This window comes from Pongo abelii, chromosome 17 (genome assembly GCF_028885655.2).
Source record: "Pongo abelii isolate AG06213 chromosome 17, NHGRI_mPonAbe1-v2.0_pri, whole genome shotgun sequence".
In the NCBI taxonomy this organism is placed as follows: Eukaryota; Metazoa; Chordata; class Mammalia; order Primates; family Hominidae; genus Pongo; species Pongo abelii.
The window spans coordinates 23,908,362-23,931,958 of NC_072002.2; the positions used below are offsets into that span (position 1 = coordinate 23,908,362).

Here is a 23,597-nt window from a genome sequence, read left to right on the forward strand (position 1 = left end):
TTTTTCACAAGCTATATTGAAATGTTCACCTGTTGCAGAAGCTCTACAGATGCTGTGCATTCAGTGGGAAATAACCGAAGACATAGGACCTCGGGCAGGCTTGTTTCTCAGCGTCAGGGAGAGAGCGCACCCAGTCTGAAGGTACATCTGCTCCTCTCTGCGCTATATTGTGGCTTAAGAAAATACAGTGTACAATCTCATATTCTCATTTCAGCAAATATAAATAGTACATGGCAGTTATATGTGCTCGGTTTTCATTTTTAAGGGTGGAGATTGTTGAAAATGGTGTCGTGGACCAGACTCCAGAATTGGAGATTTTGTAGAGGTCAAAGGTATAGTACTATTAAAGTAGGGATAAAGAGTGTGCAGACGTGTGTGTAAGATAATGAGCAGAAAAGGGAGTGGCAAGGTGCAGAGATCTCTGCAAGCAACGGATTGGGGAAACTGAAGGCTTTAAAGCCACGGTCTCTATTCCTACACCCAGCTTTCCGTCCTCAGTTACTATCGCCCAAGATCAAAGCCACCCTGGTTTTCTGATTGCCGCAACTGCGGCTCCAGGTGCTGAGTGCACAGCCACTGCGGCACTGTCCGCAGCTGCGCGCCGGGCTCAGACGGCATTATTTACGGTACAGAATACTCGCCCGCGCGACGGTATTTACGGTAACGGGGACCAGCCTGGGCGGCAGTATTTACGGTAACGAAAGCCAGCTGTATTTACGGTAGAGAGGGCTGGACCGGCGGCGGCATTTACAGTAACGGGGGCCGGGCTCGCGGAGGCCCGTCGGTTCGGCCCGCTCTGGGCGTTAGCAAGTGATCTCCAGCCAAGGCGGCCGCCACCCCTTGCACCCAGCAGAAAATGCAAAATGGCCCTCTGGGGCAGTGAGGGGCTGTGGCCCTCGGCCCCGGCCTGCCGCACCCCCTTCCCGCAGCTGGCGGCCGGCAGCGCCGAACAGGGTCCGGGTGCAGCCCCCTCCCGCCCCTCCGCAGGGGCGCCGGCCTGAACTGGCCGCGGGAACCAGGCCGCCCTCGGCGCCCAGCCCGCCCTAGTCCCGCGCACCGCCCCCGCTGTGCCGCGCCCACATGGGTCTGTGCTACAGTCTGCGGCCGCTGCTTTTCGGGGGCCCAGGGGACGACCCCTGCGCGGCCTCGGAGCCGCCGGTGGAGGACGCGCAGCCCGCCCCGGCCCCGGCCCTGGCCCCAGTCCGGGCGGCCGCAAGGGACACAGCCCGGACCCCGCTCCCTCGGGGCGGCGAAGGGAGCCCGGCATGCCCTCGGCCCAAAGCAGACAAGCCGAAGGAGAAGCGGCAGCGCACCGAGCAGCTGAGCGCCGAGGAGCGCGAGGCGGCCAAGGAGGCGAGGAAAGTGAGCCGGGGCATCGACCGCATGCTGCGCGAGCAGAAGCGCGACCTGCAGCAGACGCACCGGCTCCTGCTGCTCGGTAGGTCCCGGCCGCGAGGTCGGCTGACGCCCCGGGGACAGCGCGCCGGGCCCGCGGGGGCGGCGGGCACCGGGGAGCGGCGGCGGGAGGGGCTCCTGAATCCCGGGACTGGACCCGGACGGGCGGCGGGCGCGGACGGGCTCAGAGCGTTTAAACTGTGGGTGGAATGGTTCCCCTGACCTAGCCGGGAGGACTCTACGGGCTGATTCTGCCCCTCCCAGTGCCTTGAGCTTACTGCCGGTCGCTCGCTCTAATTAATGAGCCTCTCTGGGAAGTCTCCCCCTCGATTGATCACCTTCCACAGGGTCTAATCCCCGGGGATGTCTACCCTAGCCTCTCACTTCCTGCTACACGAGGAGGCTAGCAGTTTGTTTTAAGAACACAGATGAAAGGAGATTTATAAGGCCTTTTAGCTTGACCGCAAAGCTTTTATTCCAATCACAGTGTCGTGGGTGGGTGTGGCCTGCTGCCTTTTGAGAAAGAACTTCAGCTACACTTGGATTTTACTGTGGAAGCTCAACCCCGGCTCTGGGAGGTTTGCCCCGCTTGAGAACCAGCGGCACGAAAGGGTGGCGGGCCCCGGTGTGCTCGCTGTGTAACTGCGTGCAGGAGGGCGGGCGCAGAATCCCAGCGTTTTCAAGGAACCAAATGCTTGCTCTCCTAGTAGTATTTTTCAGAGCTTAGCTATAGCAAGTACGTGTTCTCCTACAACAATTAGAAAACATGGTTCTATGCACTCTACCGTAGAATGAAAAAAAAAATCACTATTTCCTGATACTACTTGTTGCCTTTTAAATTTTAAGACAAAATAATAATAATTGAGCTTTTGATCGCAATTTTGTGAGATATAAGGAAGAATAGTCGTTCAGGTCTGTGCTCTCTGCTATGCGTGTGAGAAGGAGTTATTCCATGACTTTAGCAAGATGCCTGCTTATAAATGAATGCAACTTTCATTTAAGATCTAGAATACAATAAATATTGAGTTTGAGAGGACTTGTCCACTGCAAGAATGAATAATTTAAAACAACATAAACCTAGCTGTTGTATCCTGGTGAAATATCTAATTGCTAAAGCAAAGGGAAATGTTTTTGAAGAAACAACAACAACAACAAAAAACAGTAAATACGCAGGTTATCTCAACAAGGACGCGGGCTGAGCAGTAGCAGAGCTCTCCCCTCCAGTGCTCACCTCCGGAATATCGCGGAGCACACGTTTCCAGAGGTCTGAGGATACAAAAGTGTAACTTTAGAATTTCATACCTTGTTAAACCATTGTTGGTGTGTGAGGGTAAAATAAATCTTCGGATATGCAAGTACTCAAAGTATACCCTCATCCACATAGTTTTCTGGAAGGAAACTTAAAAAAAAAAAGAGACACATTGGTGGCTCATGCCTGTAATCCCAGCACTTTGAGAAGCTGGGGCTGGTGGATCACTTGATCTGAGGAGTTCAAGACCAGCCTGGGTAACATAGTAAAACCCCATCTCTACAAAAAAATACGAAGATTAGCCGGGTGGTGCACTGGAGACCCTGTCTCAAAAATAAATAAATAAATAAATAAATAAATAGAGACAAGTCTCACTATGTTGGCCAGGCTGATCTCAAACTCCTGGCCTCACTCCACCCACGTCAGCATCCTAAAGTGCTGGGATTACAGGCATGAGCCACCATGCTCTACCTGGAAAGACATTAATTGGAAATTACTTCAGCCAAAATTTTTTAAGTGCATCAAATTAAAATAATTCAAAAAGGGGAGAATTTTTTTAAAGGGGGGAGAGAATTGTCAGCTCAAGAAACTAACAAAAAAAATTAAGACAAATAGGATCAGAAGTTGTGAGAATATAGTGTTGTTTTGATGTGATTATACAGTTGAACATAATTTTAAAATAATAAAAGGATATGAGAAGCAGAAAATGCTTTATATATAATAAAAATTATTAGACTATGAATCTGTGAAAAACAAATGTGATGAGATATGGTCTGAAGAATAGAATGGTGAGCTCTAAAGAGTCAGCTTCTTGTAACACATTTGTAAGTACTCTTTGAAGACATCATCTCATAGCCTCATAGAGTTTATGTATCAGCATTATATCTAAAATGACATAAAATCAAATGACTCACTTTTCAGGGGGAATGTATTGTATCCTCCACCCAGTGATATCTACACTAAAACGCATACTGCTATGTGGGGTTGACATTGTTTGTCAATTTTATATAGATTTGAGTTAAACACACAAAGGTTCTTGATTTTATTAGGCTTTAAAATGGATTTAGCTGGAAATTTTTGAGTCAGAAATATGACTTATTGACCATTAATATTCTCAGATAATTACTTATGCTGCCATTGTGTTTAACAGCCATTTATTCTTGCTCACTGACCACCTTCATTTATTTATTCTGGAAACGTGCACCGAAAGCTGGGTTCAGAGACCTCAGACCCAGGGAAGGTGCACTCGCTCCAGCAGTGTCTTTTTTTTTTTTTTTTTTTTTAATCCCAGCACTTTAGGATGCTGAGGTAGGCAGATCACTTGAGGCCAGGAGTTCAAGACCAGTCTGGGCAACATAGTGAGACTATGTCTCTATTTTTTTTTTTTTTTTTTTTGAGACAGGCTCTCACTTTGTCACCCGGTCAGGAGTGCAGTGGTATGATCATGGCTCACTGCAGCCTGGACCTCCCCAGCTCAAGCAATCTTCCTGCCTCAGCCCCACAAGTAGCTGGGACTACAGGTACATGCTACCACGGCCGACTAACTTTTGTATTTTATGTAGCGATGGAGTTTCACCATGTTACCCTGGCTGGTCTTGGACTTCTGAGATCAAGTGATCCATCTGTCTTGGCCCACAGTGCTGGGATTACAGGTGTGAGCCATTGTGTCCAGTCAAGTGCCCTTTATCACTCCATGCCTGCTAGCGTGAGGTGAGTCCGGTCTCCCACCATGATGAGTCCTCAAGAAGACCTTCCCAGAGTCTTCTAGTGGAAATAAAGGTTTAACTCTCTGTGTCCTGTGAATTCTTTGTGCTCCTCTCATGGAGCACTGGGGTACATCGCTCCATAGGTGTCATGGTGCTCTGTCTCCCCCATGGGGTCGATCCTGATGACTCAGCTTTCTTTCCTGCACAGGACGTAGCACCCCACACAATCCTCTGGCAACAACACAAGAATCTGGGAGCCACTGTGACTGTGAGGAGATATGGTCCCATTTTAATTTTTAGGTGGAGCATGGTTGAAGCATGCCATGGCTGGATTTTAAGCAGGTGCAGAGGTGGGATGGAACTTTCCAGTTAGAAGGCAGTGGTCAAGACAAGGAATCATGGGGTCCAAACTAGAGCAGTGTGGTATAGTAGGAGTGGGGAGCTCACGGGCTTGGGGAGCAGGTCAGATGACTGGGTGCGGAGGGTAGGTAATGAGAGGAATTCTCAGATAACTCCCATGGTCTTGAGCATGAGGTATGTGTTAGTCAGCTTGCTTACCTACCAAAATACAACAGGCTGAATGACCAAAAGCAGATGTTTATTTTCTCACAATTCTGGAGGTTGGAAGTCTAAGATCAAGGTGCCAGCAGGGTTGGTTTCTGGTGAGGGCTCCCTTCCTGGCTTGCAGATGGCCACCTTCTCACAATATCCTCACATAGCCTTTCCTCTGTGTGCACACAAAAAGAGGGAGAGATCTTCGGTGTCTCTTCCTCTTCTTACGAGGACACTGTGGGATTAGGGCCCCACCTTATGGCCTCATCTTACCTTAATTACCTACTTAAGGGCCCTATGTCCAAATACAGTCATGTGGGGGGTTAGGGCTTCAACATATGAATTTAGGGGGATGGGAAGCACAATTCAGTCCATAACAAGGGCTAAGGCAGGGAGTGCGTGCCCTGTCTAAAAGGGACAGCTGCATCCTAGCTTCATCCCACTGTTGCCTGTGAGAACACAGGCTCAAAGTTGCCAGGTCTTTGGAATTTCTGAAACCTACCTATTTTTAAGCATTTGCTCAAATTAATGAAATGTAATCTACCTGGCTAATTCAGTGACGGGCTGCTGGCTCTCACCACTGATCTGACCTAGGTAACACAGACTTTTCTGCAGGCTGTGCACTAGGCTTTAGGGGCTCACGCACATGAGAGACCATTGGCAGAGGCTCTGGGTCTACACCAATTAAAAGCATACTTGATGTGAATTGGTGTGAATCAAAATATTTAATCTGCCAAATGAACACATATAGCAAACAAAGCTGTGTTCACCATCCTTCAGGTGAATTTTTCTGCTATTGAGTTCATGGAGTTGTAACAGAATCAATGCCATTGATTTTTCTTCATCTTTCATTGACTGTGTTCACTGCCTTCCTATTGGGGAAGGGTTATCACGTTCCACTCAACTACTCTTTTAATATGATTCTTTTCCTGGATTGTTATTCGAATTTTAAATCCTCAACTGTAGATAGGATTTGTCTTTTTTACTTTTTTCAATTATTTCTTGTTATAGTTTGTGTATTTGCTATTTCTCTGTCTGGAATACATCTTTCAAGAAGGAAGCAATCTCTCTGGGACATTTGCTGGTTTTCTTTTGTATCAGAATGCTAGCATGATTTTAATCTGTGTCTTTAGTTACTGGCAGAGGAAGTGCCTGGTGCACACATGCTCAGACATGCGCGCACACACACACACACACACACACAGAAAAAAAACAGAAGGAATGTTCTCCACTCTGGGGTTTTGATGACTTTTTTCCCAAGTAAATGTCTTTCTTAATGAATGCAGAAGTGACCAAGAAAAGACAATAGTTTTGGAGTTGTGCAGTAGCCTCGGGCACATCCTTATTAACTTGCTGTCTTGGTTTTTTGCCACAGCCTCCTGTGGCACCGTGGCTTTCAAAGTCAGAAGAAATCCCAATACTCTGGCTATTCCTTATGTTTCTGAACTCACAAAAGCGTAACACATCCTGGCCGAGCGCGGTGGCTCACCCCTGTAATCCCAGCACTTTGGGAGGCCGAGGCGGGTGGATCATGAGGTCAGGAGATCAAGACCATCCTGGCTAACATCGTGAAACCCCGTCTCTACTAAAAATACAAAAAAAAAATTAGCCAGGCGTGGTGGCGGGCACCTGTAGTCCCAGCTACCTGGGAGGCTGAGGCAGGAGAATGGCGTGAACCCGGAAGGCAGAGTTTGCAGTGAGCTGAGATCGTGCCACTGCATTTCAGCTTGGGCGACTGAGCAAGACTCCGTCTCAAAAAAAAAAAAAACACCACACATAACACATCCTTACAGCCTTAAAGAGAATGCAGTGATGTTGTTGCATTTAAGTCAAAACTTTTATGTGGTATAACTTGTTATAGACTGTTATAGCAATGATACTAAAATTTTATAGGCTGGAAACTGCTGTTGTTTACATGAAGCCTAATTTCATCCCAGGGATTTATCTTGTTCTTTCACCTGGCAAAACACCGGAAGTTCAGAACACTCTGCCAAAAATGTTCTCTTGGACTTGTCAACCCTCTCGTGTTTATTCACATGATTAATACTAGCCCTGAAAACAGGTAGTTGTGTCACTGGAATATATGACCATTTTATGAACACTTCCTTCAAAATTTGGGGATACCCTACGACCCACTAAAAGATGCAGAGGGGCGTGTGTGATGGTTAGAGCACAGCAATGGAGTCAGACCTTGTCCGAGGCCCTCAGCACCCCCATCCTCCAGTTGCACAAACTTAAGTACACCCCCCAGAGCTTCAGTTTCCATCTCAATGATAATCCTAATCCCACTGGCTTATTGAGAGGAGTAAATTAAATTAATTGAAATAATGTATATAAATTCACATAATGAGATCACACATCCTAGCAAAGGGCATCCAGCCCCAGGTGCACACAGCCCTCTGTGACTGAGCCAGGATCAAGCCCAGGCAGGCTGGCTTCACCAAACAACATTAGCCAGTGACTGTGAGGCCAGCGGGAGGCAGCTGCAACAGTCCAGTCAAGAGATGTGAGGAGGCTGGGTATGGTGGCGCACGCCTGTAATCCCAACGCTTTGGGAGGCTGAGGTGGGCGGGTCACCTGAGGTCAGGAGTTCAAGACCAGCCTGGCCAACATGGTGAAACCCCATCTCTACTAAAAATACAAAAATTAGCTGGTGGTGGGTGCCTGTAATCCCAGCTTCTCAGGAGGCTAAGGTGAGAGAGTATCACTTGAACCTGGGAGGCGGAGTTTGTAGTGGGTTGAGATCGTGCCATTGCACTCCAGCCTGGGGGAGACAGCAAGACTCAGTCTCAGAAAAAAAAGAGAGAGAGATGTGAGGAGGCGACCTCATTCAGATGTAGTGACAATGACAGGAAGGGGCAGACGTGTCTGTGGGTGTGGGCAAAATGAAATCCCGGGAACCTGGTGACTGATGAGATGGAGGGAAAGAAGAGCATCTGGGTGAAGAAATGTCACTGAACCCTTCAGTAAAATGGCAAGGACGTTCTCCGAGTAAGGAATTTAAGAAGAAGAGGCAATTGGAGGGAGAAGAGAACAGTGAGCTCCAGTCTAGATGTGTTGAGACTGAAGGGCCTTGGGTGTCCAGTGGGCCGTGGCTGGAGAGCAGCTGGGCATTTGCCTTTGGTCTCAGAGAGGCTGCAGAGCCAGAGATGGATGTGTCACCCAGAGTCATTAGTGCACTGGCCAGGTTGGACATGCCACCTGGGGACCACACGCCACCCGGAGAGGACACGCCACCTGGGGAGGACGTGCAGAGTGAGAAGGGAAGGGAGGAGGGCCCAGGATAGGAGGCCATGGGACTCCAGCCTTTCAAAAAGGGCTGGAGGAAGAAGACTGTAAAGAATGACAGAGGGCTGGGAGCAGCCAAGAAAGGAAGAGGTTTCTGGAGGAAGGCAGTGGCCAGCAGTGTCACTTGGGAGCTCAGGGATAAAGAGGGCTGAGGCTGGGCGCGGTGGCTTATGCCTGTAATTCCAGCACTTTGGGAGGCCGAGGCGGGTGGATCATGAGGTCAAGAGATCAAGACCATCCTGGCCAACATGGTAAAACCTCGTCTCTACTAAAAATGCAAAAATTAGCTGGGCGTGGTGGTGCACGCCTGTGATCCCAGCTACTTGGGAGGCTGAGGCAGGAGAATTGCTTGAACCCAGGAGGCAGAGGTTGCAGTGAGCCAAGACTGCGCCACTACACTCCAGCCTGGGAGACAGAACAAGACTCCGTCTCAAAAAAAAAAAGAGGGCTGAGAAGGAACCCACTGGGTGTGCAGGTTCATGGCCTGGCGGGTGCAGGAGGCTTCAGACTGGAAGGGACAGGAAGACACTGAAGCAGTGATGGTGGCTGCTCTTGGGAGGACTTTGCTGCTGGAGGACGAACAGGTGTGCCCACTCCTGCACCCTGTGCAATCCAGGAAACAGCCGGGGTGATGACGGATAAGACTGGAATGGTGGGTGCTCCTGGGGATGAAGAGAAGCCGGCAGGAGAGGAATTGTCGATCTTTGTTTGACCCTGGCTGTGCATCCACTTTCTAAACACTCAGGTGCCTGGACTCAACCTCAGCTCCTCCAGCACAAGTGACTTTCCCTGTTGATGGTGTCAGACTAATGTGTCATTTAGAGGGAGATTCTTTAATGGCAAGCAGGTTTTTCAGTTGAGTTGAGACCAAGAGACCTAGCTAATTCAGGTATCTAGCTAATTTAATTTGTCTATGAAAAGTTTCCGAAGATTAGCATTTTCAAAGATAAGACCTAACTCCAAGGGCCTAAAATCACCTCATGATATTGAAAGTGATAATCAGAAGATCTCCAAAACCCCACTGCGTAAATCCGAATAAGGAGCCCTAGATGATTATTTCTCACCTCACAGCACCCAGGATAATTTACTTTGAGTCTACATTTATTTATTTTTAATTTTATTTATTTATTTATTTATTTACTTAGAGACAGAGTCTCTCTCTGTTGCCTAGGCTGGAGCGGTAGTACCATCTTGGCTCACTGCAACCTCCATCTCCTAGGTTCAAGCAATTCTCTTGCCTCAGCCTCCCAAGTAGCTAGGACCACAGGCACCCACCACCACACCTGGCTAATTTTTGGGGTTTTTTTAATTTTTGTATTTTTAGTAGAGACAGGGTTTTACCATGTTGGACAGGCTGGTCTCAAACTCCTGACCTCTAGTGATCCACCTGCCTCAGCCTCCCAAAGTGCTGGGATTACAGGCATGAGCCACCGTGCCCAACCGGGTCTAAATTTATTAATACTTAGTTATTGGGTTTTTTTATTTTTATTTTTTTTTTTGGTTGGCTTTAAGCTGAAACCAACCCTTTTACTGAAAAACAGAAAATTACCTTCTACCAGTTAAAGCAGTGACTCTAAGTGTGTTTAGGGGTCAAGTGAAAACTTCCCTGTTGTTTCAGAATTCCCTTGCTAGGGATGGACAGACAGCGCACAGAGGACTTTTAGGGCAGGGAAACCACTCCATATGATACCGTAAGGGTGGACAATGTCACCACATACTTGTCCAACCCAACGCCAAGAGGGAACCCTAGTGTAGCCCTTCCAGCCCTGTGGACTCTGGGTGACAGTGATGCGTCAGGGTAGCTTCATGGATTGCAGCACTCTGTGAGGGATGTTGCTGGTGGGGAGGCTGTGCCTGTCAGGGCAGGGAGTACATGGCAGCTGTATTCTGTACCATCCTCTCAATTTTGCTGTGAACCTAAAACTGCTCTAAATAATAGGCTTTTTGTTTTAGTCACTTACTAAGAAAAGAAGTCAGTGAAGGATTTTGTCTTTGAATTAGGATCCCGAGAGGAGGAGCTGGTGGAGAAGAAGAGGACATCACAGTGGCCATAACAGAAGGGTCTAGGGTTCTTCTAATGAGCCCGTTTAGGGGCCATAAGCTGATGGCCCTACTCTTAAAAAGCCCGGGTCAGTTAACCACAGCAGGAAAGATAGCAGCCCATTATTGAAAGCTGTGGTTTATGAATAAAAAAGCATCATTTAAAGACTTTTCCAACTGCAGTTCTGGGGTTAAATTATTCTCAGCAAATAAAGTCCTCTAGACTTGCATTGAAGTGTTAGCACCTGACGGGAGGGGCACACACACACTGCTCCTGCAGGCCTCTTGGCTTGGCTTGACCCTGTGTCCCATTCTGTAAGGCTGCCCTAGCTCTGCCTCATCAGGAGGAATCACAGGATTGTTGCCCAGCTGTTATCAGGTGTTACACCAAATGCCACTGAAGGCGCGAGTTAGGGAAGCCACCCATCAAAATCTTCAAGGGTTAGACAGCTCTCTTCAACCCTTCCTGCTGTTATTTCATTTGCCGATCTGGGAAAATGTTATTTAGTGAGAGACAGGTCAATCTGCCGACTGATGGAGGATCGAGGAAGACAGCAAACACACTGTGGCATCTGCTTTCTCTAATCCTAGCAGAAGTGCCTTGGAGAAGATGTAGGTTGCATCACTGTGCTTTGGATTAAAGCTCACTTGGTGTGTTCTTCTGTAGTTGAAAAGTGAATTTTCTTTCTGAGTAAGTGAACTTCTCCCAGGAAAAGCATAAGAAGAGAATATTTTGACATAAACAGAAAAATAAGGCACAATGATAGCCATTCTTTGAGTCACAAGGGAAAAGGCCATTTTATTCATTGAATCCCTTATATTACTCACCAGTTGCAAACATTTGTGTCTCTCAAGAGCCCGCTCTGTGCCAGGTGCTTCTCTGGGTGATGCGGAGATTCCACAAGGCAGAGAGCACAGCCTCAGCCCTGGAAAAGTTTACTGTGTTGTTGAAGAGAAAGGACAAGAACCTAAGAGAAAAATACCAGTCCAAGCCTGCACGTGCTCAGAGATAAATGGCAATAGTGTGGGTCAAGAACATGATTCCAGGGATTCACGTGGAACCTCTTAATAACATGATGGGCATCCCCCTTCCTTAGGATATTTTATGAGTGGGGAGGTACACGGGAGGTAGGAACTTGATTGTTTAATGTCGATGTTTGCACACAAATGCATAATGCTGGCCAGGCACAGTGGCTCGCACCTGTAATCCTAACACTTTGAGAGGCTGAGGCGGGTGGATCGCTTGAGGTCAGGAGTTCGAGACCAGCCTGGCCAACATGGTGAAACCCCATCTCTACTAAAATACAAAAATTAGCCAGACGTTGTGGCGGGTACCTATAATCCCAGCTACTCGGGAGGCTGAGGCGGGAGGTTGCAATGAGCCAAGAGTGCGCCGTTGCACTCCAGCCTGGGTGACAGAGCAAGAATCTCAAAAAAAAAAAAAAAAAAAAAAAAGCATAATGCTATTATTGATCCTGGGTGCAAACTATGAGCAGAAGCAGCTGTGAAATCTGCTCCAAGTTTGCACCTGGCAGCTGGTTTCCTGTTCATCAAGGAGCTGCTGAAAGAACCCAGAAGCACCCACAGCTCCCAGAATGTAGCAGCAACCTGGAGTGTTTACCTAATAGAACTGATGCTTCAAGAAGATGAAAAGTTTGAGCAACAGTGTGCAGTGTTATCAAACGGGAAGGAGACTGCTCCTTTTATCTCCAGCTATCAAAGTGCTCCACAAGTCAATATTAGGAGCTGCATTTTATAGATTGCACCATCATGGGAAGCTGGAGATTGTCTGTAAATGGGTATGAAGGAAAAAAATGGAACGTTTATCCTTTTTTTCCCCAAGAAATCCACTCATTAGAGAATCACTGAAAGGAAGGTGGATAAAAAGCCACAAAAGGGAACCTTTAACTTGGCTGCAGAGCAGCATTTGTGTTTTACAGGCACTTCGGGAGCATCTAGAGAGCGTGATTTGGAGTCTGCTGGCCAGGAGGCCACAGGAGAAACACAGGTCAGCCCCAGAGTCATAGAGCACACATTTGCCTCGACCCCAGCTGTATTTTCTTTTCTGGGAAAATATCAGCCACTGGAATTAGGCCAGACACAGAAATCCGTAGATACAAAGCTCGCCAGCAGAGCAAGACTCAGAACGCAAGAGTGGCCCCAGGGAAGAATCAGGACCGAGCAAGAGGCGATTGCTGATCCCAGAGCCAGCCTCCTTCTTCCCTGTCACCCTCAGAGGGTGGTGTAAATGAACCACAAGCCCACAGCTGTCCTGGTGAGGAAGCCCAGAATAAGGCCCAAGCCAGCATACCCCAGAGAGTTAGACTGTGCCACAGATCAATCAGCTGTTTGATTTGTAGAGCAACTTGTCTATTGAGAAGGACGTCAAAGCTGTGTTACAGGCTACTATTTGTTTATTCAGTAGCAATTACTGACATTCAGTAGCACATCTACCACGTACCCAGGTTCTGTCAGGCTTCAGTCTACAAACTGGAGCTGTCTCAGGAGCTGTTCTGTGTGCTCAGACCTTGTGCGGGAGACAAAGGCATCAACCAGCCATTGCAGCACAGCATAAAATACATCCATGCAGGCACAGAAGATGGTGGGAGCAGCTCTTGCCCCAGTGAGGAGGGAGGCAGGCCTGAGGAGGAGGACAGCAGCTTCCAAGAACCTTCCCACTTAAAAAAAAACAACAACAACAAAAAAAACATAACCCGGTGCGGTGGCTCACTCCTGCAATCCCAACACTTTGGGAGGCTGAGGCGGGTGGATCACATGAGGTCAGGAGTTCCAGACTAGCCTGGCCAGCATGGCAAAACCCTATCTCTACTAAAATTACAAAAATTAGATGGGCATGGTGGCACGAGCCTGTAATCCCATTTACTCGGGAAGCTGAGGCAGGAGAATGACTTGAACCCGGGAGCCGGAGGTTGCAGTGAGCCGAGATTGCGCCACTGCACTCCAGCCTGGGCGAAAGAGCAAGACTCCGTCTCAAAAACAAAACAAACAAACAAAAAAAAACCGTATTTGTAGAGTATATTTCTGTTTTTAAAATCGACAAGTTTTCGAAACCCCTCGTTTTGAGAGGCTCATTGGAAAGCAGCAGGTGCCACGCAGAGCAAATGAAGAACAAAACGCTCCGCACATTGTGCATAGTTTTATCGAAACTCCTGCATCTGCTTTAAGTCTGTTTAGTTGAAAATCCATTTGGAATATGCTCTAATTGATATATGTGACCTATAAGGAAGTGTCCCTCTTTTTTAAGAAAATATAGAAACGTGTTATTTGTTATAGGTTTTCATTGTACAAAGAAATTCAATGTGCTGAAAAGAACCAATAAAATACGGATAAAGTAGTGCCAATTAAGAAACAGTTATGTGACTATCTCTGAAATTGTTTTAACTGGTACTTTGTTTTAGAATTACTTTTTAATGTAACAGCCTTCTGAACATCAGCTATTTGATAAGCGCTGCATGGAACTAAAAAGCATGCCAAGCTGTGGTTGATCCAATAGACTTTGCTGTGCCTAATGGAGGACGATATTTAACTTTCAGATCCATTTCCCTTTTTTGCTCTAATGACATTTTCTCAGAAGTAATGCTCTCCACCCTTGGGCTTGGGTACAATAATGAGCTTGGAACAGGGGATAGGAGGCCCAGTGTTGATGGGCGCACACACACACACAGACACACACACACACACACACACACACACACACAGTGAAGTGCAGGAAGCTCTGTGGCCATGTCAACCCTTGCTGCCTGGGGACAGATGGAGGCAGGCTGCACCCTAGTCTGTGGCTCAGAAGAAAAGCATCTTAGTTCTGCTGGTGGTGTTCAGCCTCAGCCTTTCCCTTCACCTAAATTCCTACAGATTATCCTAACTTCAAATAGGATAAATTAATTTTAATTATTTATACAGAATGTTCGTTTAGGAAAACAGAGGATGGATTTCTAGGGTAATCTCAAAATCCTGTTATTCAACCCACAATACAAAGGAAGCAGCATTGGTGTTCTTCTATGGAGCCTGAACATCATGGGTCCCACAGTGAGTCACAGCCTTCTGCACTCCCTGATCACACAGTGGGTCACACCCTAGACCCATGGGTCATACCACGGAACACATCGTGGATCCCACATATGGATTATACCCTACGACACAGCCTGGATCACACAGTGTATTTGGAATTAGAGCTTGGAATGCCAGGAACAGCCACACAGTCACCCTGGCCTCCAGAGCAGGCCTTCCGCTGAACGCTTTGCTGTGGATTCACTATGCCCTGAGCAGTCCAAGGCACAACTAATGGCTCAGGGTCTTCCGGCTGAAAGTGGGAATAGTGAGGAATGGGCCTAGGGTGATCAGTGAGCGTAATGATAAGTACCCCCGTCTGTAATATGTGCCCCAACTCCTGCTAACCCACAGGTACAGCGGGAGAGGAGCTCAGCTATCTGACCCACTTCCAGGCTCCCTCCCCATTTTCTAGACCCAGCCACGCAGCCTACTCCGGGGTCTTTGGACTCCATCTCTTACGTTTTTGTCTCCTTTCTTCCTTAATATCAGTATTTTCTTTTAGTTTCTCCTTATCAAAGATTGCTCATACCCAAAACATTTTACTCGCTCCTGTGAAATTATTAATGGAGGTGAAGGTTAAGTCAATTACCAAATTTTTTTTAATTTAACAGCTTTTTTGAGATATAGTTGAAATGCATACAGAAAACAGCACATATTTAAAGTGTACAGTTTGGTTAGTTTTGACATGTGTATACACCTGAGAGCATATCCATCACCTCTGAAAGTTTCCTCCTGCATCTTTGAGTTGATTTCCTTATTTTATCATGGTAAGAACACTTCACATGAGATCTACCCTCTTAAAAAGTTTTTAAGTGTACAATACTGTACTCTTCTATATGGGGACAATGTTGTACAGCAGAGCTCTACAACTTAATCATCTTGCATGTCTGAAATGTTTTACTCCTTGAATAGCAACTCTCCACTTCCCTCTCCCCCAAACCCTAGAGACAACTGTGCTACTCTGTGCTTCTGTGAGTTTGACTATTATAAGTCCTCATATAAATGGAATCATGCAGTATTTCTCCTTCTGTGACTGGCTTAACTTAGCATACTGTCCTCCAGGTTCATCCATGTTGTTGCATCTGGCTGCATTCCCTTCTTTTCTTTTTTGAGGTTGAATAATATTCCATTGTATGTATGTTCCACATTTTCTTTCTTCATTCATCTTCCAGTGGACATTTAGGCTGCTTCAGTGTCTTGGCTATTGCAAAAATTCCTGCAGCAAACATAAGAGTGCAGCTATCTCCTGGAAATTCTGATTTCAGTTCTTTTGAATATATACCCAGAAGTGGGATGGCTGGATTTTATGGTAATTCTATATTTTTATTTTTTAAGGAATTTCCATACTGTTTTCCATAGCAGCTGTACCATTTTAATTCCCACCAGCAGTGTACAAGGGTTTCAGTTTCTCCGCATCTTTGCCGACACTTGCTAACTTTTGTCTTTTTGATAATGGCCATCCTAACAGGTGTGAGGTGATATCTCATTATGGTTTTGATTTTCCATTTTCCTCATGATTAATAACATTGAGCTTTTCATATACCTGTTGGACATTTCTATGTCATTTTTTTTTTTTTTTCTGAGACAGAGCCTCGATCTGTCACCCAGGCTGGATTGCAGTGGCGTGATTTCGGCTCACTGCAACCTTCACCTCCCAGGTTCAGGCGATTCCCCTTCCTCAGCCTCCTGAGTGGCTGGGATTACAGGCTCCTGCCAGCATGCCTGGCAAAATTTTGTATTTTAGTAGAAGCGGGGTTTCACCATGTTGGCCAGGCTGGTCTTGAACTCCTGACTTCAAGTGATCTGCCCACCTCGGCCTTTCAAAGTGCTGGGATTACAGTGTGTGTCTTCTTTAAGAAGACATGTCATTAGCCCATTTTTTAATCCGGATATTTGCTGGGTTTTGCTTTGTTTTGTTTTGTTTTTTTGCTATTGAGTTGTAGGAACTCTTTATATATTTCAGAGATTATCCCCTTATCAGATATAAGCATATCTCAGAGACATTGCTGGTTCAGTTCCAAACCACCCCAATAAAGTTAATATAGAAAGAAAGTCACATGAATTTTTTTCTCAGTGCATATAAAAGTTGTGTTTATACTATACTATATCTATTAAGTATGCAATCACATCATGTCTTAAAAAAAAGCACACCTTAATTTAAAAATATTGATAAAAATGGCTAACAATCATCTGAGCCTTCAGTGAGTCTGGATCTCTTTGCTGGTGGAAGGTCTTGCCTCTACATCGGTGGCTGCTGACTGATCAGGGCGGTTGTTGCTGAAGACAGTTTCTTAGACTAAGACAACAATAAGTTGATCACATCAGTTAACTCTTTCTTTCATGAAAGATTTCTCGGCAGCATGTGATGCTTTTGATAGCATTCTACTCATTGTAGAACTTTCAAAATTGGGGTAAGTCCTCTCAAACATGCTGCTTTATCAGCTAAGTTTATGGAATATTCTAAATCCTTTGTAATAGTTTCAACAATGTTCACAGCATCTTCACCAGGAGAAGATTACATCTCAAGAAACCTCTTTCTTTGCTCATCCATAAGAAGCAACTCCTCACCCATTAACATTTATCCTGAGATTGCAGCAATTTAGTCACATCTTCGGGCTCCACTTTTAATTCTAGTTCTCTTGCTATTTCTACCACATCTCTAGTTACTTCCTTTACTAAAGTCTTGAATCCCTCAAAGCAATCCATGTGGGTTGCAATCAACTTCTTCCAAATTCCTGTTCATGTTGCTATTTTGACCTCCTCCAATGAATCATGCGTGCTCATAATGGCATCTAGAATTGTGAATTGTTGCCAGGTTTGTTGTTGTTGTTGTTTTGAGACAGGGTCTCACTCTGTCACCCAGGCTGGAGTGTGGTGGCATGATCATGACTCACTGCAGCCTCAACCTCCCAGGCTCAAATGATTCTCCTGCCTCAGCCTCCCAAGTAACTGAGACTACAGGCATGTGTCACCATGCTTGGCTAATCCAGAAGGCTTCCAATTTACTTTGCTTAGGTCCATTAGAGCAATCGCTGTCTATGGCACTTATAGCACTGTGAAACATATTTCTGAAATAATAAGACTGCAAAGTAAAAATTACTGCTTGATCCATGGGCTGAAGAATGGATGTTGTGTTAACAGGCACGAAAACAATATTAATCTCCTTGTACATCTCCATCAGAGCTCTTGGGTTGCCGGGTGCATAATAAATGAGCAGTAATAATTTGAAAGTAATCTTTTTTTCCGAGCAATACGTCCCAACAGTTGGCTTAAAATATTCAGTAAACCATGATGTAAACAGATGTGCTGTCATCCAGGCTCTGTTTTTCCACTGATAGAGCACAAGCAAAGCAAATTTAGCCTAATTCTTGAGGGCCCTAGGATTTTCAGAATGGTAAATGAGCACTGATTTCAACTTGAAGTTACCAGTTGCATCAGCACCTAACAAGAAGTCAGCCTGTCCTTTGAAGCTGTGGAGCCAGGGATGGACTTTTCCTCTTTACTTATGAAAGTCCTAGGTGGCATTTTCTTCCCACAGAAGGCTGTTCCACCTCCATTGAAAGCTGTTGTTTAGTGTAGCCACCTTCATCAGTGATCTTAGCTAGATCTTCTGGTCAACTTGCTGCAGCTTCTATATTAGCATTTGCTGCCTTACCTTGTACTTGTATGTTATGGAGACAACTGTTTTCCTTAAACATCATGAATCAACCTCTGCTAGCTTCCAGCTTTTCTTCTGCAGCTTCCTTGCCTCTCTCAACCTTCCTAGAATTGAAAAGAGTTAGGGCCTTGTTCCAACTTAGGCTTTGGCTTCGGGGAATGCTGTGGCTGGTTTAATCTTCTATCCAGACCACTCAAACTTTCTTCATTTCAGCAATGTGGCTATTTCACTTTCTCATTAGTGGATTCACTGGAGTAGCACTTTTAATTTCCTTCAAGAACTCTCTCCTGGCATTCACAACTTGGCTGTTTGGCACAAGAGACCCACCTTTTGGCCTGTCTTGGCTTTTGACATGCCTTCCTCAGTAAGCTTAATCATTTCTAGCTTTGGATTTAAAGTGAGACAGTCTTCCTTTCACTTGAACACTTAGAGGCTATTGTAGGATTATTAAATGGCCCTAATTTCAATTCTGTTATGTCTCAGGACATAGGGAGGGCCCAAGAGAGGGAGAGAGATGGGGGAATGGCTGGTCAGTACAGCAGTCAGAACACACACACCATTTATCGATTGAGTTTGCCATCTTATATGGGTGCTATACATGACACCTCCAAACAACTACAATAGTAACATCCAAGATCCCTTATCACAGGTCATTTTAACAGATATAATAATAATGCAAATATTTGGAATATTGCAAAGATTACCAAAACGTAACACAGAAACACAAAGTGAGCACACGCTGTTGGAAAAATGGTGCCAATAGACTTGCTCAACACAAGGTTACCACAGACCTGAAATTTATTAAATATTTGTAAATTTGTATAAATGCAATATCTGCAAAACACACTAAAGTGAAAAACGATAAAACAAGGTACGCCTTTATGTGGTTTACACATATTTTCTCTCATTCAATAGGTTGCCTCTTCATTCTGTTGATTGTTTCCTTTGCTGTGCAGAAGCCCCTCAGTTTGATGTCATCTCACTTGCCAGTTTTGTCATTGCTGCCTGTGCTGTTGGTGTCATATCCAAGAAATCATTGCCAAGACCAATTAATGTCAGGAAACTTTTTTCCTATGTTTTCGTTCAGTAGTTTTACAGTTTCAGGTCTTACAATTATGTCTTTAATCCATTTCGATTTACTTTTTGTGTGTAGTGTAAGATAAAGTTCCAATTTCATTCTTTTGCATCTGCATATACAATTTTCCCAACACCATTTGTTGCAGAAACTATCCTTTCCCCATTTTATATTCTTGGCACTCTTGTCAAAGATCAATTGACTATATTTGTGGATTTATTTCTGGACTCTGTATTCTCTTCCATTGGTTTATGTATCTATCTTTATGCCAGTACCATAGTGTTTTAATTACTGTAACTGTGTAGTATGTTTTGAAATTAGGAAATGTGATGCTTCTAGCTTTGTTCTTCTTTCTCAAGATTACTTTGTCTACTTGGGGTCCTTTGTGGTTCCTTCTGAATTTTAGGACTGTTTTTTCTATTTTTGTAAAAAAAAAAAAAAAAAGTCATTGGGATTTCCCTGGGGATTGCATTGAATCAGTAGGTAGCTTTGGGTAGTATGGACATTTTAACAATATAAATCTTCCAATTTGTGAACATGGGATTTTTTTCCATTTATTTGTATCTTCTTTCATTTCTTATATCACTGTTTTGTAGTTTTCAGTATAAAGGTCTTTGTCCTCCTTAGTTAATTCCTAAGTGTTTTGTTATTTTTGATGTTGTTGTAAATGTGATTGTTTTTTAATTTCCTTTTCAGATAGTTCATTGTATGTAAAACTGCAACTGATTTTATACATCAATTTTGTATCCTGCAACTTTGCTGAATTCATTTATTAGTTCTAATATGTTTTTTGGTGAAATTTTTATATTTTTGTATGTATAAGATCATGCCATCTGCAAGCAGATAATTTTACTTCTTCCTTTTGAATTTTGATGCTTTTTATTTCTTTTTCTTGCCTATGTGCTTTGGCTGGGACTTCCTGTGGTGTGCTGAATAGAAGTGATGAGAGTGGGCATCTTTGCCTTCTTCCTGATCCTAGAGGAAAAGCTTTTGCTTTTTCACCATTAAATATAATATTAGCTGTGGGCTTTTCACATACAGCCTTAATTATAGTCAGTCAAATTTCTTCTATACCTAGTTTATTGAGAGTGTTTAATCATGAAATGGTGTTGAATTTTGTTAAATGCTTTTTTTGTATCTATTGAGATCACTATGTTATTTTTATCCTTCACACTGTTGATGTGGTGTATCACATTAATTGATTTACACGTGTTGAATCATCCTTGCATTTCAGGGATAAATCCCACTTGGTTATAGTGCTGTTGAGTTCAGTTTGCTAATACTTTATTAAGGATTTTTGCATCTGTGGACATCAGGAATATTAGCCTATAGTTTCTTTTCTTGTAGTGCCTTCATCTGACTTTGGTATCAGCATACAGTGGCTTCATAAAATGAGTTTGGAAGTGTTCCCTTTATGTTATTGATGACGTGGTTTACATCTTTTTATGTTGTGTATCCATTAACACATTTTTATATAGTTAGTGTTAATACTTTGTCTTTTAACTTTAAGTTAGAATTAAAATTATTTACATATCAACATTACAGTATTCTATATTTGTCTACATATTTACCTTTACAAATGAACTTTATACTTTCATATGCTTTCTTGTTGCTGTTTAGTATTCTTTCATTTCAACTTGAAAAACTCTCCTTAGCATTTCTTGTATGTCATATATGGTGGTGATGAATACCCTCAACTTTTGTTTGGGAAATTTTTTCTCTCTCCTTCTTTTTTTGGAGGATAGTTTTGCCAGGTATAGTGTTCTTTGGTTGGCACTTTTTTCTTTTAGAACGTTGAATGTATCATCCCGCTCCTTTCTGACCTGAAAGATTTTTGCTAAGAAATCTGCCAATAGTCTTATGAGGGCTCCCTTGTATGTGACAAGTTACTTTTCTCTTGCTGCTCCAAAAATTATTTGTTTTTGACTTTTGACAATTTGATTACAATTTGATTATAATGTATCTCAGTGTGAACTGTTTTTGTTTTTTTTTTTTTTTTTTTGAGACAGAGTGTCGCTCTGTCATCCAGGCTGGAGTGCAGTGGCGTGATCTCGGCTCACTGCAAGCTCCACCTCCCAGGTTCACACCATTCTCCTGCCTCAGCCTCCCGAGTAGCTGTGTCTACAGGCACCTGCCACCGCGCCCGGCTAATTTTTTGTATTTTTAGTGAAGACGGGGTTTCACCATGTTAGCCAGGATGGTCTTGATCTCCTGACCTTGTGATCCACCCACCTCAGCCTCCCAAAGTGCTGGGATTACAGGCGTGAGCCACCATGCCTGGTCCTCAGTATGAACTACTTTGGCTTTATCCTGTTCGTGATTCACTGAGCTTCATGAATCCAGATATCCATTTTCCTCTCCAGATTTGGGATGTTTTGACCATCATTTCTTTTAATAAGCTTTCTTCCTCAGTTTCTTTCTTCACCTTCTAGGATTCTCAAGATGTATATATTGATTAGCTTAATGGTGTCCTATAACTTCCTTAGGCTATCTTCAATTTTTGATTCTTTTTTTTTTTTCCTTTTTACTCTTCTGACTAGATAATTTCAAATGACCTGTCTTTGAGTTTGTTGATTCTTTCCTCTACTAACTCAAATCTGCTCTTGAGCCCTGTAGTGATTATTTTCAGTTCAGTTAATATTCTTCAGCTTTACAATTTGTGTTTCGTTCTCTGTTTTATAGTTTCTATTTCTTTGTTGATATTCTAATTTTATGCACACATAGTTTTCTGATTTCACTCAGTTGCCTGTGTTCTCTGGTAACTCTCTGAGCTTCATAAGATGATTATTTTTAATTCTTTGTCTGATCTCTGTTTATAGATCTCCATTTCTTTAGGGTAGGTTACTGGTGATTATTTTGTTCATTTAGTTGTGTCTCATTTCCCTCTTTCTTCATGTTCCTTATAGCTTTATGTTGGTATCTGTCCATTTGAACAAACAGCCACCTCTCCCAGTCCTTATGGACTGGCTTCAGCAGGGAAAGATCTTCACCAATCAGCCTAGCTAGAGATTCTGGGAAGCTCTCAAACTTTTTCTGTGGATGTGTCTTCCCTGGACTTGTGCATTTTAATTATAGGGATTTACTGGTTTCCTTTTTCAGGAGCCCATAATCTCTTGCTCCTTCTGGTGTCTCACTACTATACCATAGGCCAGGGTGCCCCCACTCTTCTCCCTCCCTCCTTCTGGTGTCTCACTACTATACCATAGGCCAGGGTGCCCCACTCTTCTCCCTCCCTCCTTTTGGTGTCTCACTACTATACCATAGGCCAGGGTGCCCTACTCTTCTCTCTCCCTCCCTGGGGAGAAGTCATAAGTTTTGCACCTTTTCCCAGTCAGGCAGAGCTGTGCTGGCCACAGCAAACCAACTGCCCCTTTTCTTTGTTCTTAGCTTCCCTCAGGCATTTAAACTATTCTGTGTCCCTCAGCACTCTGGGTGAAGCAAGATATAAATTGGTCCCTTGGGCAACACGTAAAAAATTCAGAGTTGGATATTAATTCCACTCTCTCTTGGGGAGAGTGTGGCCAGGGTGGTCTTTCTGGGCACGGTGCTGTGCCAGCTTGGGGGCAGGCCCGTCGTGCATAAAATGGAATTGCCCTTTTTACCTCTTTTAATGCAACTGCTTTGGCTTTTTACTTATCTGGAGTACTGTGACTTCTTAACTGGATTCTAGAGCTCTCATAAAGGTGTTTTGGCCCATATATTTTGTTACATCAGTTTTTCAGCGGGGCAGTAAATGAGGGCTGGGACTTTCTATTTTGCCATCTTGCTGACATCACTCTCAAAAATAAAATTGTATTATTACATAATTTAAACTCAAATAGAGACCAAGGGATGGTGTGTGAACATTTATAATTTTTTTCTATAGAGTTACCAGTCCAATTGGAAATCTCTGATTTCTCTCCCTGTCCCACTTACTCCTTAATCCTCCCTAGCAAGCACAGATTCTTAGTTATTCAATTCTCCCTCTACAGGAGCAGAGGATGTGATTAGACCTGGTCAGGTCTCTCAGAAAAACATATCTACAAGGTGAACAGATTTTTTCCTTGCTCATAGTAGCTGCCTTTCATAGACTACATTCCCTGTGTCATTTACTAGCCTATGTTTCTTTCATCTTACCTGAAACTCCCTCGTGGGCAAGGGATGAGAGAGATGAGAAAAAGAAGGAGAGGGAAGGACCCCCTCCCAGGTCAACTGGGAATGACCAGTCTCTGATGTCCCCAGCCCATGAACACCATGGAACTCCATATGGGGCAACTGTGCTGTTTGCAGAACACTGTGAAACACTGATATGTTTAATTCCTTCATGCTAAGAACAATTTTATCAATGAAAACTGTGTCCACAAGACATGTGTGTACAACACGAAGTGACTTGTGTGAGCACAGGGAGAAAACAAATGAAGGCCACCCAAATGAGAACAAGCAGAGGCTATTTATTTAGAACTTGCTATAGCAAAAGAGTCAGTGACCATCACTTCTGTTCGGCAGACTCAAAGGCAGATGAGTGAGAAAGCTTTTTAGTGGAAAAAGGAAAGGCTTCAGATATTCCCTGATTGGAGGCTGTTG

At 44.2% G+C, this 23,597-nt stretch overlaps 1 protein-coding gene across 1 annotated transcript in view; it reads left to right on the forward strand.

The window, feature by feature from the left end:
- Positions 1-512: 512 nt before the first annotated feature.
- Positions 513-23,597, forward strand: part of GNAL (G protein subunit alpha L) — a 202,222-nt gene continuing 179,137 nt past the window's right edge. The window contains exon 1 of the mRNA XM_009252234.4: positions 513-1,438. Coding sequence (XP_009250509.2) covers positions 1,081-1,438 — 358 coding nt within the window. The 5' untranslated portion in view covers positions 513-1,080. The remainder of the gene's footprint in view (positions 1,439-23,597) is intronic.